This window comes from Vidua macroura, chromosome 1, assembly GCF_024509145.1.
Source record: "Vidua macroura isolate BioBank_ID:100142 chromosome 1, ASM2450914v1, whole genome shotgun sequence".
NCBI classification, from domain to species: domain Eukaryota; kingdom Metazoa; phylum Chordata; class Aves; order Passeriformes; family Viduidae; genus Vidua; species Vidua macroura.
In genome coordinates this window covers 76048471-76063983 of record NC_071571.1, presented here as the reverse complement: position 1 = coordinate 76063983, position 15513 = coordinate 76048471, and the positions used below count along the sequence as shown (strand labels likewise).

Below are 15513 nucleotides of genomic sequence, written 5' to 3'. Positions count from 1 at the left end.
GGTGTTTAAATTTCATAAGTTTTTATAAGCATTTCTTTTCCCAAATCCTCCAGTGTCCTTAATTCTTCCAATAAATGTTTTATAATATAATGCTCTCATACACCAATATGTGCTGGGACCCAGCTGGCTGAATAGTAGTTTTGCAGAGTGAACTTGGGGTCCTTTTGAGCAGCAAGCTGACCAGGAGCCCGAAAAGTGCCCTTGCAGCAAAGGTCATCAGCACTCTGGGCTCCATTTGGAAGAGATCACCTGGAGATCAAGAGAGATGATCGTTCCTCTCTCTTCTGCCTCAGTGAGATACATTTGTACTTCTGTGTCAAGGTCTGGGCTCTCCTCATGAAGAGAGGTACAGAATTACTGGAGGGGAGTCCAGGAAATAGCCAGAAAGTTGAGTAGGGAATTAGGGCATTTTTCATATCAGGAGATGCTGAGAGAACTGAGATTGCTCAGTCTAGAGAAGAGAAGGCTCAGCACAGACCTTATTAATGTATATAAATACTTGTTGGGAAGAAGTGAGGGAGATAGAAGCAGTTTCTTTACAGTGGTGCTCAGTGACATGACAAGAGACAGTAGGCACAATGTGATATACAAGAAATTCCCTTCAAATACAGGAACAAATCTTTTACTGAGTGGGTGGTCAAACACTTGAATAGTTTGTCCAATGAGATTGTGGAGTCTCTACCTTTGAAGCTATTTAAAATCTGACAGGACATAGTCATGAGGAAAATTAAGCTTACCCTGCTTTGAGCATGGGTTTTGGACTAGTTGATTTCAAAAAATGCCTTACAATCTTAGCTGCTCTGTGATTGAATGATTTCCAGAAAGTCAGTATTTCACTGTGGTATTTTTCAAATTCAAAACCAGGTAAATACTGAAAATATGCTTTATAGAAAACTGAATTTCTTTGTTTAGAACCAACCATTGGTGCTAAGTTGTACCCATTACTGCTGACACTAAATTTCATTTTCAAGAACATTACCACTTTGAATTAACATCTTGTGCCTGTTTGAATGTTATTGTGGGATTATACATTATATATTTTTCAATAAATTATTTGGGAAAACCTAAACATCAACAGAAAATGATTTTAAGTACACTTCCAGTGTCATTTATGTACACCTCTAGTAAGCTACACAGTCACATGTACCAGTCTGCTGTTTTCTATTGCAGTTCACTTCCTAACCACGTGATTTCTATCACATGGTCTGCAAATGAACTAACTCCCTGCAGTTAATTTATTTTCAGGGAGAGGTAAAGAGGAAGAACATTTTTTCTTCAAAATATGTTGCATTCCTCAAACATGAGCATAGAAAAAGAATGCAATATCTTGTATGAAGCATGAAATATTGAGACAGTAGTAAAATTATTTCATAATTATTCAAATAATATTATGCTTTGATAATGAATACATACTGAGTGGGCTGCTAGTAGGCATGATGTGCTGAAACAAACAAATCTGTCAAAAATATTGTCTTCAAGTATTTTGCAGTAGCTCTAACTAGCAACATTAAGTTAGTGATTCTAGTAGGAGAAACAGTATATCTGTTTCTGGGAAATCTGCTTCTTACACATTAGAATAAAACATAGAAAGTAAGACTGTGGAAAGATAAGAACACTTGAAAATTATACAGAAAACCTTTTGAGAAACCTACCTTGCCTACATACTGATAATCAGATCCTGTATATTCCTCTAAAAGAAAAAACTGATTCCACATCCAGCCTCGCTTCTGGCGGTGAATTGCTTTCCCATCATTCCCTAAAGCACGTCCTCCAAAGCTTTTGGGTCTGAGATCAGGAGTCCTTCTGAAGAGCATTTCTGTATGGCAGGGATGTGGCAGCCACATCCACAGCAGCAGAAGTAATAGGACTTGCTGTATTGTCATAGTTCTCCACTGCTGATGCTCTTCAAGCCAGTCGGCAGTGGAGCGTGAAGTTTTGTTTTTCTTGGCTTGTTTTTTATGTATCTAGTTTCTGATGCAGCCAAGCAGTTTCCAGCAGCTCATCTCTGAACTGTTTACAGTAACCAAACCCTGAAAGTAAACAGAGAAGAGACAATGTAAGGTGAAATGCATTCACTCCTTACTGTCCAACATCACTGCTACTGTACCCTTCATATACAAACATGACAACACAGAAAGCAATCTGGTCAGAAATATAAAGGTTGTCCATATAGGGGGACACTGAATATATCAGGTAGCTGCTGTAAGAATACTTCCTTAAAAAAAGTAAGAGTGCCATTAAAAAATTTCAGTTTAGAAACTTCTAAGAGTGTTCTTTATTTAGACTGGTGGGTAAATATTGCTGAAACTTACACATTAAATACTGCTGCCTTTGCTTCAAATGTTTTCCACCCAATTTCATTTACAAGAATTTCAGTGTTTTATTAGTCTTAGTATCAAGAGACATGAAACTCTTACACAAAGTAGTTTTAGAAATTACAAATGGTAAAACACCAGTTCTCCAGGGTATTTTAAATGGTAAAAGGGAATATCATATGCATCAGAAGAACTACAACAAGATATGAAGCAAACTTTTAAACAGAAAAAGTTCTTGAGATGGTCTTGCAATATGGAGTAATGTGAGCTTAGCCTTAAAATGTGGGAAACATTTTTAAAAATATGACAGCCTGTTTTCCAAGTATCCTTAATTACTGAATTTAATCTCATTATGGGAAATGATATTGCAGGGAGAGGACAAGCCTCTCCCAACTCACTCTTTTTTTTTGTCTCTACTTCTGTTTTTTCGCTTTGCTTAATTTTATTTCTTCCTCCATCTAACAGCACCATGAGATGTTATTTCAGCAAGAGAAATTCAGTAAATTCTCTTCACTTTATTTCTATACCAGCATTTAAAGAATAGCAGTTTTTGTTAGTGAAACCATTTGGTAATTGTTTCCTCCAGTAAATAATAAAACCCTTTGATTTGTCATCTTAATAGGGTGTAGTTTCTGCAAACTTTAATCAGGGTGATTTTGCTATTCTTCCTAGCATACCCATAAAAACCAATGATGATTGTTGCATTTCCTTGAATATTCGTCCACATGTGGCAAAAAAACTCAAGTAGTAATAAGCTTGGGTTGTTCTTTCTCCTCCTTGCTGATTTTAATAGGTAAGTAATTGGCTCTTCTTTCAATAACTTTACACTATATTTCACTATCATCTTAAATATTTTTATTTTTCAAAGAAGAGGTACGTAAAAATTTCAGAAAATTTTCCTGTATTTCAATTTGATATTGAGGTGTTACTCAAGCTATTTCCAGTAAGCCTGTGTTGATTAAAAGAGCTTATAATAAAATGTCAAGATTTTTAAAGTGGGTACACTATGAAATATAGTGACATAGTTTAAAAACTGTGTGTCTGTGGGCAGGCATGTTAATAACTGCACAGATACTTTTCAGGAACCAGTTATTGTCTTCAAGTTATATTCACTCAGTAGAACATTTTCCCCTCTCTCCCAGTATTTGGAAGTCAAAACAACTTCTGAAAGCCACTGCTATTAAGAATTTTGGCTCCAGCCCTGTTCTCAGTAACTCACCCATTTCCATTGGTCTAAACAAACACCAAGTTATGTATCATTTCATTTACCCCTTTTCCCTTTCTCCTAAAATTTTGACATTTACCTCATTTGTGAACTTTGATTAATACACAGAACAATCTGTTCTAATATAAGCTACTAATGATAAATATACTACATATGCTGAATTATATCAGCATGTGCAAACTGGAGATATGGTCCTCCACCTTGGAGATTATTTATCACAACTCATACTTGTGTTCTTTTAAGACAAAGGTATACCGAGTGAGAGAAGAGGGCAAAAATTTATTCTAAAATAATATGTCTTCTCAAAGACCATAAGAAATTCAAAGTTGAAATTCTCTCTCTCAATTTCCCTAAATATTTGAAAACTATTGGGTTTTTTTTTCAAAAGGGTATATAGAATTTTCTTCTCTTGCTCTCTCTTTTGTGTGTGTGTGTGTGTGTGTGTGTGTGTGTGTGTATGAGGGGGAGTGTTTGCTTTCTTTTTTTCCCTTTTTTCACTTTCTTGTTGCCCTCAGTATATATATTCCATTATCCACACATTATTATTTGATGTAGAAGTGTTGTTAAATGCCTCTTGGGAAATAATGCTTCAATATTAGGGGTTGTTATTGAATTTCCTTCTTGTTAAATTAGGTCAGCAGAATGAAAGCTCAGATGAAATTTGTTAAATTCACAAAAGTAGCTAATGTACTTGGCAAGCACAGCTGCTTAATGGATGTACATACCAGCAAGGACTTTTCTCTCCTTTGAGAGTCCTGTTGGAGTTCAGTTTCCTGCTTTAAATGTGATGAGTTTGATAGTAGTCTACTCTAAAGTAATAACATTTACCTTTAAAAATGAGCTAGCAAAAAATAAAACACAGACTAAACTAATAAAAAAGCATTGTATAAAGGTTAAGTTTGAAGATAATTAGATGAAGGAAACCTTTTAATTCATAACTACAGAAAGTAAACAGAAATCTGAGTTCTGTATTAGATTGCATATCTGGATTTTGTGCTGGAAGAGTGAATGGAGGAAGAAACATTTTTCATCTGTTTGCTTTTTTGGTGTTTAGGATTTTTTTGGTGGTTTTGTTTGGTGTTTGGTGTTTTTTTGTTTTTTTTTTGTTTGTTTGTTTTTAATTCCCTATAAAACTAGCTGTAAAACTGTCAAACTTTTGGCAAAAATTTTATCTTAGAGGAGGGTTTGAGAACTCAGAAGAGTTTAAATAGCTTTAAATAATTTTAAATTATATTATTTCACCAATCATTCTCATCAAATCTCTATCTCTTTTTCCAGAAGATCACTTTTTGAATTTTTGTCACAATAGAAACAAATAGGAAAAAATTAAAGCTTTTTAAAATCTATCAGATATGTCCAATTTCTGTGTAATATCCACCTGTGTAACGCCCATATTTCTGTGTAATATCCTTCTAAATTACATTAAAATTACTAGAACATTGTGCCCAACTGCGCTCTTGTTTATACAGATTTGTGGATTTGTATTATTTTTAATGAGTTTTCTTGGAACAATTTTTAGTATGAAAGAGATGAATCAATCATCACTGAAGCTGTTACATCACCATTAGCTTTCAGAGAGCAGTTTTTAAACCACTAGACAGTACTTTCCACAGGTTGATCACTTCTATACCTCTCAGAAGAAAACATTTTAATGCCACTCAAATTGTATTCATGTGATCTTCAACTTCCAGCAAAATTTGAAAAATTCTATATATTGTTTCTCATTCATGTAACCCCTCCCTCCAATACTAAAACATACTTCATGCCATTTGAAACTCCTAAGATTTAATACCTGTATAAGATGGGCTGTGAATGCTTCTAACTGATGCATGTGTCAAAGTTCCACTTACTGGTTCAGGATATAGAACTTTTACACTAGGGATTTTATTTCTACATTAAATTATGTCCTCTTTTTGTCTGTTTTTTGGCATTCATATATAGTTGCTTTTGGAATTCAGCAGAACCAAATTTAAAATAGAAAATTCAGTAAAGATCAAAAGACTGTGTCTGTTTAATTTTTTCTGATAAAAAAAAATTAGCAAATGTCTCTTGTGAGGAACAAATTTGAACAGCAAAAAATTTACTTGGGATAGCTACCATTTAAGAATTTTGTTCTGTATTTGACCTTGGTCAAACTTGAACTGAATTTTAATTGTGTGACATTTCAAAAAGCTTGTTTAAGGAAAGATATTTCTGCAATGCTGGTCCTGTTTTCTCCATTTCTCTTTCAGTTGGGAGCCATTGACAGCTCTATCTTGTCTTTCAATCCTTTTTGCTATGTTTGTACAAAAGAAAGAAATTTTTGGAACTGAAGATGCTTTCTGAAAAATTAGATTAAACTGTGTTGGAATCTCATGAGGAGAATAATATTTAATTTTATTATAGTGGAAGCAAGCAGAGCATATTTTGTTCTTGTTTTGCTCTTGCTCTGCAGAGTTGATGCCAATAGTGCTATTCTTATATACAGCCACAGTGAGAAACTTTTCTTACGTTCTGTCTGACTTCTCCAAATTTTCGGACCCTCTCCAGCCACTGGTAGAGAGTTACCACCATAGTCTGCAGACCTTCTATCATAGCTCCTCCAGCCTTCAGCCTACTGCTAGAGTTCCTATGGCCATCAGCCATGAACCATAATTCCTATGATTTTGGTTCTTCATTGAATTAGGAACTTGCTAAGGTGCCTCTATTTCATTACAACTCTGGTTCCTGGCTTATGGTGTCAGAAATGAAATTCAAACCTCTGGCTAGGATTTGAAATAATAGGATGTATTTAACAAGCTAGTAAAAGTAGAAGTAGCAGGACAGCTAAGTGCAGAAAAAGCTGTATTTTCACTGAGCCTCAGAAGAGCCTTCAGCTCAGATAATTTAGTTGTGTTAATTTATTTGCCATCTCTATCAAAATCAAAAATTCTAATGCTTTAGAGCATAGTGTAATGAAGCAAGTACTTTAAAAAGACAGCTTTGCAAGAGCCTGTAACTCAAAACATAGCAAATCTTTCTCTCTGTATGTGTAACCCATTGGTATAAGATATCCCTTAAGGGAAAAGAAGACAATACATTTTTATGAAGAATTTTAAGAGTATTTGAAATAGACAAATTAGGTCTGTCAAATGATCAATTTGTAATGGATTCTAATCTCATCATTCCTTGTATTATAGATTTATGTTCATTACCTTATGTATTATATCCCAATGAAATCAACTGAAGTGATCCATAATTTAATTTCTTGATTCTGAACTAAGAAGATAATTGGTAAATTATCAATAAGCTGCTTATTTCATAGCTTGTAGCAGAACCCTTGCACACCCCAGTGACCACACTTCAAGTTATTAAATTATAACAGGAATTTGCAAAGTAGTCAGTTACACCTTTGAACCTTATAATTCAGTCTTCTTTATGAAGTCCTGCAACCATTAATCTGCTTAAGAATTTGAGTTGAATATACACAGTTCAATGCATAACTAAAAAAACCCATCAACTAACATTTCAGGGATTAGGTATTATAATTTTTAATATTAATAATATTTCCTAATCATCAAAATTACTTCATTCAAAGAAATGTTTTGGGGAGAAAGATCCTGAAAAACAAGCAGAGAAAACAAAGGAAATACTGAACTTTACAACTTTTGATAAAGAAGTTGATTTTTTGGGCTACGGGAGATTATATATAAGCATACCTTATGTCTTTTTTTTAAGTATATTTATTTACTAAAAATTCTAACTAGTTTTAAAAAAATAACAAATAAACATGTATTATACTAAATTCAAAGTGGAAGGTTAAGGATGCAATCTGTATTCCACTGGTAGTTCAGTAATTGAATATCCACAACTGTAGTTAAGCAAACAGAAATCCAAAACATGGAAAATATAACTCCAAGCTGATGTTAAACCGAAGAGGAAAAAGGTATCGAAATCCACTCCTCCCAGTTCCCCTGCTGTGAAGAATATCATCCTCCACCCTCTAAAAATCTCTGGATGCCTCACCAAAACTTCTCCCTTGTCCTCTTAAGGAAGAGTGAAACCCTTAGGCTTAAAACATTCAAAGGGTGAGCAGAAGACCAGAGAAAAGGCAGAAGATATTAGTAAGTTATCTTGCATAAAAATTTTGACTGTTTATTAATGAGTGTGTTTATTAATGTGTTGATTAGATTACCTGGATAGTTAACAATAATTCTTAGCTCTCTACATACAGTGAATACACCTTTTCTGACAGTAAGACATGGAGAGTACCACACTATTATTGCAGTTTTCTACATAGATAGTCAAATTTACTGCTGTCGCTAATGTTTTGTGGGAGAAGTTATACATGCAGCAGTGACAAAATGCTGGGTGGCTTGTGAACATGCAAAAGTTGTTTGAAACTTTATAATTTCTGTAAATTGTGAGGTACCAGAGCATTTCATTACATGTGGCACCCTGCTTTCCCTTCTAGATTACTCTTTCCTATCTGACTGTATATACTGAGTTAAAGTAGCTACAGGGTAGCTACCCAGTACTTTTCTGCATGATAAGGATGAACAAGTATAGAGTTAATTTATTAAATTTATAGAGTGCATAAGCCCTCTCTGCTGAATTAAAGAAAAAAAATCAAAGTATATATAAAAAAAATAAAGACACTATTTGAAATTTGCAGGATGTAGCAAAAAAAGTGTAAAGACCATAATAGGTTGCACAGCATAACAACAAACTACTGTGTTGAGTTGACACAGGCAGGCAGCCAGAACAACCACACACTTATGTCTGAAACGAAAAGAGTAAAATCATTTCGTTACTCACTAACCAGAGGTTCCTGAAGCAACACTGGGCAGAGACAGCCAAGAGAGGGAATGCAGGCACCATCAGGCTCAGTCCACCCTGATGGACAGCAGCCCTGCTGTTTGCACACTTTTGTCAAGGTCCTGTGTACATGTAGTTTACCACCATGCTCTGATCTCCTCTGTGGTTTTTACGATCTTTGCTCTGATCTCTCTCCTAAAGCAGGGAGCTCAAGCACATCTGTGAGACTGCCTCCAAATAGCTCAAAACATTGTCATCATCAGCAGAACGGTGTAATATGCGAAGTTTTCCCATATTGTTATTCTCCAGACCTTGGCACTCCCAGATGCAAGGTCACCTGAGAGATTCTACCATCCTCCCCAGCCATTATTCTGCTTTTAACCCTGTCCTCCCAACAACTATCTAGGCACAGTTCTGGAGAAAATAATGCAGAAGAAGCATAATAGTCCTGAACAATCTCAATATGGCGGATTTTTTATCACTTATCTTAAAAAAAAAAAAAAAAAAAAAAAGAAAAAGAAAACAGGAAAGAAGATATGTGGACAGGAAAATTATTTTTAAGAAGTATGAAACATTCCTTCCTCTCCACTCAGCCTCATTGTAAATTCAGCATTCAGGTTTGAGCACACATCTAATGATTTACAACATGTAAATTATTAGGCATCAGGCAGACAACAAAACATTTAAGGAAAAAAAAATATTTTTGAGGAAAGAACAACTACACCTAGTTACCCAGTCTACAGAAAGAAAACAAAAGGAAAAAAGGGCTACAGTTGTAGTTTTTAGAACCACTTCTTGAAATTAAGAAAGTATTTTCAATGCACGCCACAGATAGTCTAAGCAATTTACTTCACTCACAGTCACAGTGATTTAGGTTAAGTGTTAACTAAAGCTTCCTATATATTTGCAGGGATAGTTGGCAGCTGAAATAAGATGTGACTGAAGGATTTGAAGAACAGTCTGAGCAAACTGCTTTCTGAAATTGGCTGCCTGCCAATGTATGATAGGCATACTATGGTATGACCAGAGTATTTCTCAAGATGTTTTCATCTCTATCCCATTGAACTCTATCACTTCTTCTTCCATGCCATTATTTCTTTTCATTATATCGCTCTATGTCTGGTGCCACTGCTACCAGTGACCACTGCAACCACTGGTCACCCTATTCTCCTGTATGAGTATGGATTGTTCATTCCAGATTAACTACATCCTTTTCTATTTACCTGTTTTAATCTCAAAAGTGGCTTTAGATTTGCTTTTGTGGGTTGAAAGCAACTGAAATTCTCTTGCTTGCCAGCCAGCATAACATGCTTTTCCACATCAAATGATACAGTCCTAGACACATGGTTTAGAGAAGGTCTTGCCAGTCCTCTGAATTTCCTTCCATAAGATTCTGAAGTTGTATTTATCCCATAAATTGTCTGCTATACTCTCCCCGATAGTGAATTTAGCTCTTTCTTTCTCCAATGTGAATTCATCCCACGTATATCTTCCAAAATGATTATCCTCTTTTTGTCTAGCCTATAGCCATGCTGTCTTCTAAAAGGTCCATATTTACTATTACTAGAGATTTTTTTTTACAAAGAGGGTAGTTCCTCTGTTTCATGTATTATAAAACCTAACTGAAATGCTAAAGCAGTTATAGCTTTTTAATATTTGATCCTTCCTTCCTTCCTTCCTTCCTTCCTTCCTTCTCTTCCTTCCTTCCTTCCTTCCTTCCTTCCTTCCTCCTTCCTTCCTTCCTTCCTTCCTTCCTTCTTCCTTCCTTCCTTCCTTCCTTCCTTCCTTCCTTCCTTCCTTCCTTCCTTTCCTTCCTTCCTTCCTTCCTTCTTCCTTCCTCCTTCCTTCCTTCCTTCCTTCCTTCCTTCCTTCCTTCCTTCCTTCCTTCCTTCCCTTCCTTCCTTCTTCCTTCCTTCCTTCCTTCCTTCCTTCCTCTCCTTCCTTCCTTCCTTCCTTCCTTCCTTCCTTCCTTCCTTCCTTCCTTCCTTCCTTCCTTCCTTCCTTCCTTCCTTCCTTCCTTCCTTCCCTGCCTTCCTTGCCTTCCTGCCGCCTTCCTTCCTTCCCGCCTTCCTTCCTTCCTTCCTTCCTTCCCTTCCTTCCTTCCTTCCTTCCTTCCTTCCTTCCTTCCTTCCTTCCTTCCTTCCTTCCTTCCTTCCTTCCTTCCTTCCTTCCTTCCTTCCTTCCTTCCTTCCTTCCTTCCTTCCTTCCTTCCTTCCTTCCTTCCTTCCTTCCTTTCCTTCCTTCCTTCCTTCCTTCCTTCCTTCCTTCCTTCCTTCCTTCCTTCCTTCCTTCCTTCCTTCCTTCCTTCCTTCCTTCCTTCCTTCCTTCCTTCCTTCCTTCCTTCCTTCCTTCCTTCCTTCCTTCCTTCCTTCCTTCCTTCCTTCCTTCCTTCCTTCCTTCCTTCCTTCCTTCCTTCCTTCCTTCCTTCCTTCCTTCCTTCCTTCCTTCCTTCCTTCCTTCCTTCCTTCCTTCCTTCCTTCCTTCCTTCCTTCCTTCCTTCCTTCCTTCCTTCCTTCCTTCCTTCCTTCCTTCCTTCCTTCCTTCCTTCCTTCCTTCCTTCCTCCTTCCTTCCTTCCTCCTTCCTCCCTTCCTTCCTTCCTTCCTCCCTTCCTTCCTTCCTTCCTCCCTTCCTCCCTCCCTTCCTCCCTTCCTCCCTTTCCTCCCTTCCTCCCCTTCCTCCCTTCCTCCCTTCCCTCCCTTCCCCTATTTTCCTTTTTTCTTATTCCTTACATTTCATCTTTGACAGACCATAGGGTTTTCTGGAAATAAAAATATCAGAAATAATCCATATTAATTTTGTCAAGAATGAAACATGAGAGATCATTGAATATCTAGACCTGGTGGACTATTCCTTCTCCCTGTACTGAAGCGTTTGGCCTGAGCAGGGTGAATTATAATGAATAATTGCTGAACAGTTAGGGAGAAAAGCATTCTTTTTCCTTCAGGGCAGGAGGAATTTTAAATCTCCTAACCTTTGCTATCCCAATGCTTTCACCTGCCAGCAAAACTCTAAGCCTTATTAGGGAAATAGAATAAGCACAGAAGCGTGCCAAATATCTAAAAACTCAGTCTAATCTCATCAGGGAGTTTATATCTTCAGCTCAGGCTGAAACCTTACAGCTTTAGAGAGCAGAGGCAGTTCACTAAAGCGTAAAGAATTGGGGCATTGAGAGACTTTGCCTGCTTAGAAAACTGTGTAATTTAATAAAGTGTTCATTGATGTCTACACAGTGGCTCCTCAAAACTTGTGTTAGTGCCTGTGCCTGCAGCATGGATAGTCACATTCCTGCTAATTAGATGATAGCAGAAGGATTACATTCTTTCTTAGCAGTCAGGAAGAAATAGAAGCAATCATTTCTCATGAAAAATCGCAGTTGAAATTAACAAAAGGATCAAATTTTAAGAAACTTTGTAAAAGTTATGATTTTATTTTCCAAGGTTATTTGAATAAAAGTGTAAGTATTGCAAAATTCATTCAGTTATTGACGAATTTCATAAAACTCATATTTGGAGGAAAAAACAATCTTGAATGACAAGAACATACATTTGCAATGCATTTGAATTTTTTTCCTATAAATGTTTCTTAAGGTGCTTGAAGTTTCATCTTGTGCTCAATCACTTTATAATTATTTTAGCATGCTAAAATACCGCTATGGCTTTTTGTATTGTTCTCAGTTTATCTGGCAAAGCAAAAGTCTCCTTATGGGGTAACTGCAGTTTATTGGACCATGATGACCTGATATTATAGAAAAAAAATGTAGGGAGTGTTAATACACTAGTTTGCTGTGGCTGGATGAAATGATCAAAATTTCTTCAATTTCAGTGAGTCACAATTATAGATCATCTTTTATAAGCTTGTTCATAAGCCGTTACAAATGTCAAATCATGACTAGAAATCTCTTAAGACTATACCAGATACATGTATAGTGTATAACAGTCAGTAGCCTTTTGTGCCTTACATTAGACAATCTGCAGTACATTGCAGCATGATGAAGTGTTTTCAATTTAGGCAATATAATATTCGCTGTTGCCTATGCAATGTGAAACTATCTGTTGTATGAGGTATGCAAGGAAGAGCTCCTTCTTCCCAAATGGTTCTTGCACAGCAGGCTGCATCCAGCATTTTTCAAAATTAGTTTTCCAGAGGGATTAACTGCAAAAACCTGCAAATAATATAATAAAATTTACAATTTTTTGCATATCTCAGTAATGAAAAGGATGTGTCTTGACTGGTATTGTGAAAGGATATCTGCTCTTAAGTAGCACATGAGCATTGGCATCATAAACTGATGATGGAAACAGGTCAATTAGAAACTTTAGAGCCGAGGAAAATTTTCACTTAAGAATGTTTCTGTGTACTGTAAAACTCTACTATAGTTACAATGGCATTCAAGAGTGCTTTTTCATGCTCAGAAAACATAATTTGTGCATATACTAAAATTGGTGTATAAGAAAAGAAAGGTAGACATTGATAAGATAAATTAAATTATGCATAGTCTGACCCTGGGTTCCATGCTTGGATCAAGTGTGTTCTGAATGCCTTCTGTAGTATTGATACAGTTCTATGCTTTATGCAATCTCTGTTTGTGTCTCAGCCTTCAAGGTACAAGAGGTCAGGCCAATGCAATAGATTCTGTTGGACTACTAAGCTGAGCTGGAAAAGTCAGTTAAACCTGTGGATTTCAGAAATATTCACTGGACAAATATGTTAACATTGAAGAATATATTTGTATTGTACAGCTTCTTTTGATATCTCTTTCATTTCTGAATGTTATACAGAGATATATATGTTAGTTTGCTGGCCTTCTACGTGCTGTCATTTTTTGATGTTGACCATTGCATCTGAGGAAACAGTAATATTGGACTATTGCAGAGATAGCCTGAAGAGAGCCACTAAATTTGTGATAAAAGCCAAATAAGGACATACCTACTTTTTCCTGTCCAGGTATCACTACATAGAATACTTCCTGAAAAAACAAATACTTGAAAATTATTTCAGGAAAAAAATCAATGTGCTGAAAAACACTTCTAAGAACCCACATCAATAATGTGAGGAGAAACTCTTCCCAACAAGAACACTTCTCTGGAGAACTAAATCACTGAATTCTACTTTTTTTTTTTCCCCTCCCCATAATGTAACACATTTCACACTCTTTGCTGTGTGCCTTTCTGAGAAATACATGAGTGGAAATCAGCAATCTCTTGCACTGGAAATGACCTTGCATGGGTAATTGGTAAGGGCTACATCTAGCTGCCACTAGAGAGATTTTATTCTAAATAGTTATTTCATCTCTGATCTTTCTCTCCGACTTCAAGGGTAACCAACAAAGCACCTTTCAAAGATACACCTGGAACAGAACTTCAAAACTCATCCAGGAGACAAAAACAATGAACTCAAGTGAGTTCATCTTTTTACTGTGCATCATATTCTTCCCCTTCCCTTTTAGCCTCTGTATGTCTGCAGGTTATAAACTAACTAAATTTCTCTTTCCTTTGAGAGCTAAATAGCTCTTGTTATTCTCTACAATGCTATTTTCATAGCAGTCTAGTTCATTAGTGGCAAATATATATGTATATACATTTTTTTCTTTACAGAATTAATGCAATTGATAGCTATCTAATTAAAATTAGAGAAATTTATTCAACTTCTGTATAAACTCCACTTTTTCTATTTCAGATAGAAAGGGTTTCTATGCCTGAAAGAGTTTTTTGGATTATGGTTTTCTTTTTTTCCAAATACATCCATATAGGCTAGTAAAATATTTTGACATTATTAAAAGAGTTATACCTCATCTGTAACATCTTGGATCATTAGTTGCAGTAACACTAGCAGTCTTTATGGTGTTCATTACTACTTCATCTATGATACTGAAAAGGAATATCCTCTTTTCTATTGACTCTACAGAACACAATAACAAAATATTATTCTGTTATTCTAGATTACTTGAGATTGCAGAGAAAGTATGTGACAGGCAAGAAGGCAAACTGCACCTTCTGAAGTCTCAGCATACAATACTGAGTGGTCTTTCATTTAACTTCTGAGAGGCTTTTATTCTGTATCCTGTACTCGTGTACCCTGTTCCAAGCCTGCTTGATGAGGTCATTAATATATGACGAGCAATAGATTTACTATTATTCAAGTGAAATCGTTTGCCTTCTCAGTAAGGAGGACATGTGGTAGACAAGAAAACAATAGTGAGCTCCTACCTGTAGGATAAAGCTATTCTCTGGAGAGCTATAAATACACTGAAGTTGTTTTAGCTGCATAACTCAAGTAATAGAATGTTACGTTTAAAATCCATATGTTTTGTGGGGTCAATGGTTGGAGACATGGCCAACACACACACACCAAAGCTCCATGTGACAAACAGCCTTGAGTTTATTTCTCCAGCTCCTTTTATAGGAGCTCCAATTACACATGTGATTGGTTGAGGTCTTAGCCCCATCCAGCTCTCTGGCCAATGATACATCTGCATTTAGAACTGGATGATATTGGCTGAGAGTCCCTGTGTAGATTGAATCCAAGCTATCCTTGCTCGCCCAGGGACTTCAATGCCACAACAGAACACTGATATAATTGGGTGTGGACTAATGAGCAACTACAAAATGGAATAACAGGCAGAATCTCCTTAGTCCATAGGGAAAATATCTGCTTTGCTCACCAAATGAAGAAATAAACCTGTGTGTCAATGAAGTATTAAGTGAAGTTATGTGGGTAAGCATAAGCAGCCCTTTTCTTCAAAGAAGAATGCAAGAAATAAGGCAAACTCAGGAGGGCATTTTTAACTTCTGCATGAGAGGTTGCAACTTGAAGGTTTGTTTCACAGTTTCAGTATCCAGAGAATCAGTAGTTTAACAGAGCTCATACTTACCAACAGGACAAAGTGGAGAGTGAGAAGTAAAATAAAGACTAGAGAATTGTTGCATCCCGGAGTTTGGGTTTAGATTAGGGTTTTTAATTTATGTTAAAATAAGTTCTGTAATCCCGCGTTTCCCCCGCGTTGTTCCCCCCCCGCGGTTTCTGCCCCCATGTTGCCTGCTGCCGGATCTTACCCCTGTGCTGCTCCTGTAACCACCCTGCCGTCCGGCCCCGGGAAACCCCGTGCTGGCCACACGATCCCGCTCAGCCCGCTCTGGCTCGGCGCCCGCCCCTGCGGGGTTCTCTGGTTGGTTGCGGTTGCTGACATCATCGCCACG

The 15513-nt window shown here is 36.7% G+C and overlaps 1 protein-coding gene across 1 annotated transcript in view; it reads right to left on the bottom strand.

Annotated features, from left to right (window-relative positions):
• CDH10 (cadherin 10) overlaps positions 1-15513 on the bottom strand; it is a 95409-nt gene that overhangs the window by 53636 nt on the left and 26260 nt on the right. Inside the window, exon 2 of the mRNA XM_053983635.1 lies at positions 1653-2030. Within this exon, the coding sequence (XP_053839610.1) occupies positions 1653-1883 (231 nt within the window). The 5' untranslated portion in view covers positions 1884-2030. The remainder of the gene's footprint in view (positions 1-1652; positions 2031-15513) is intronic.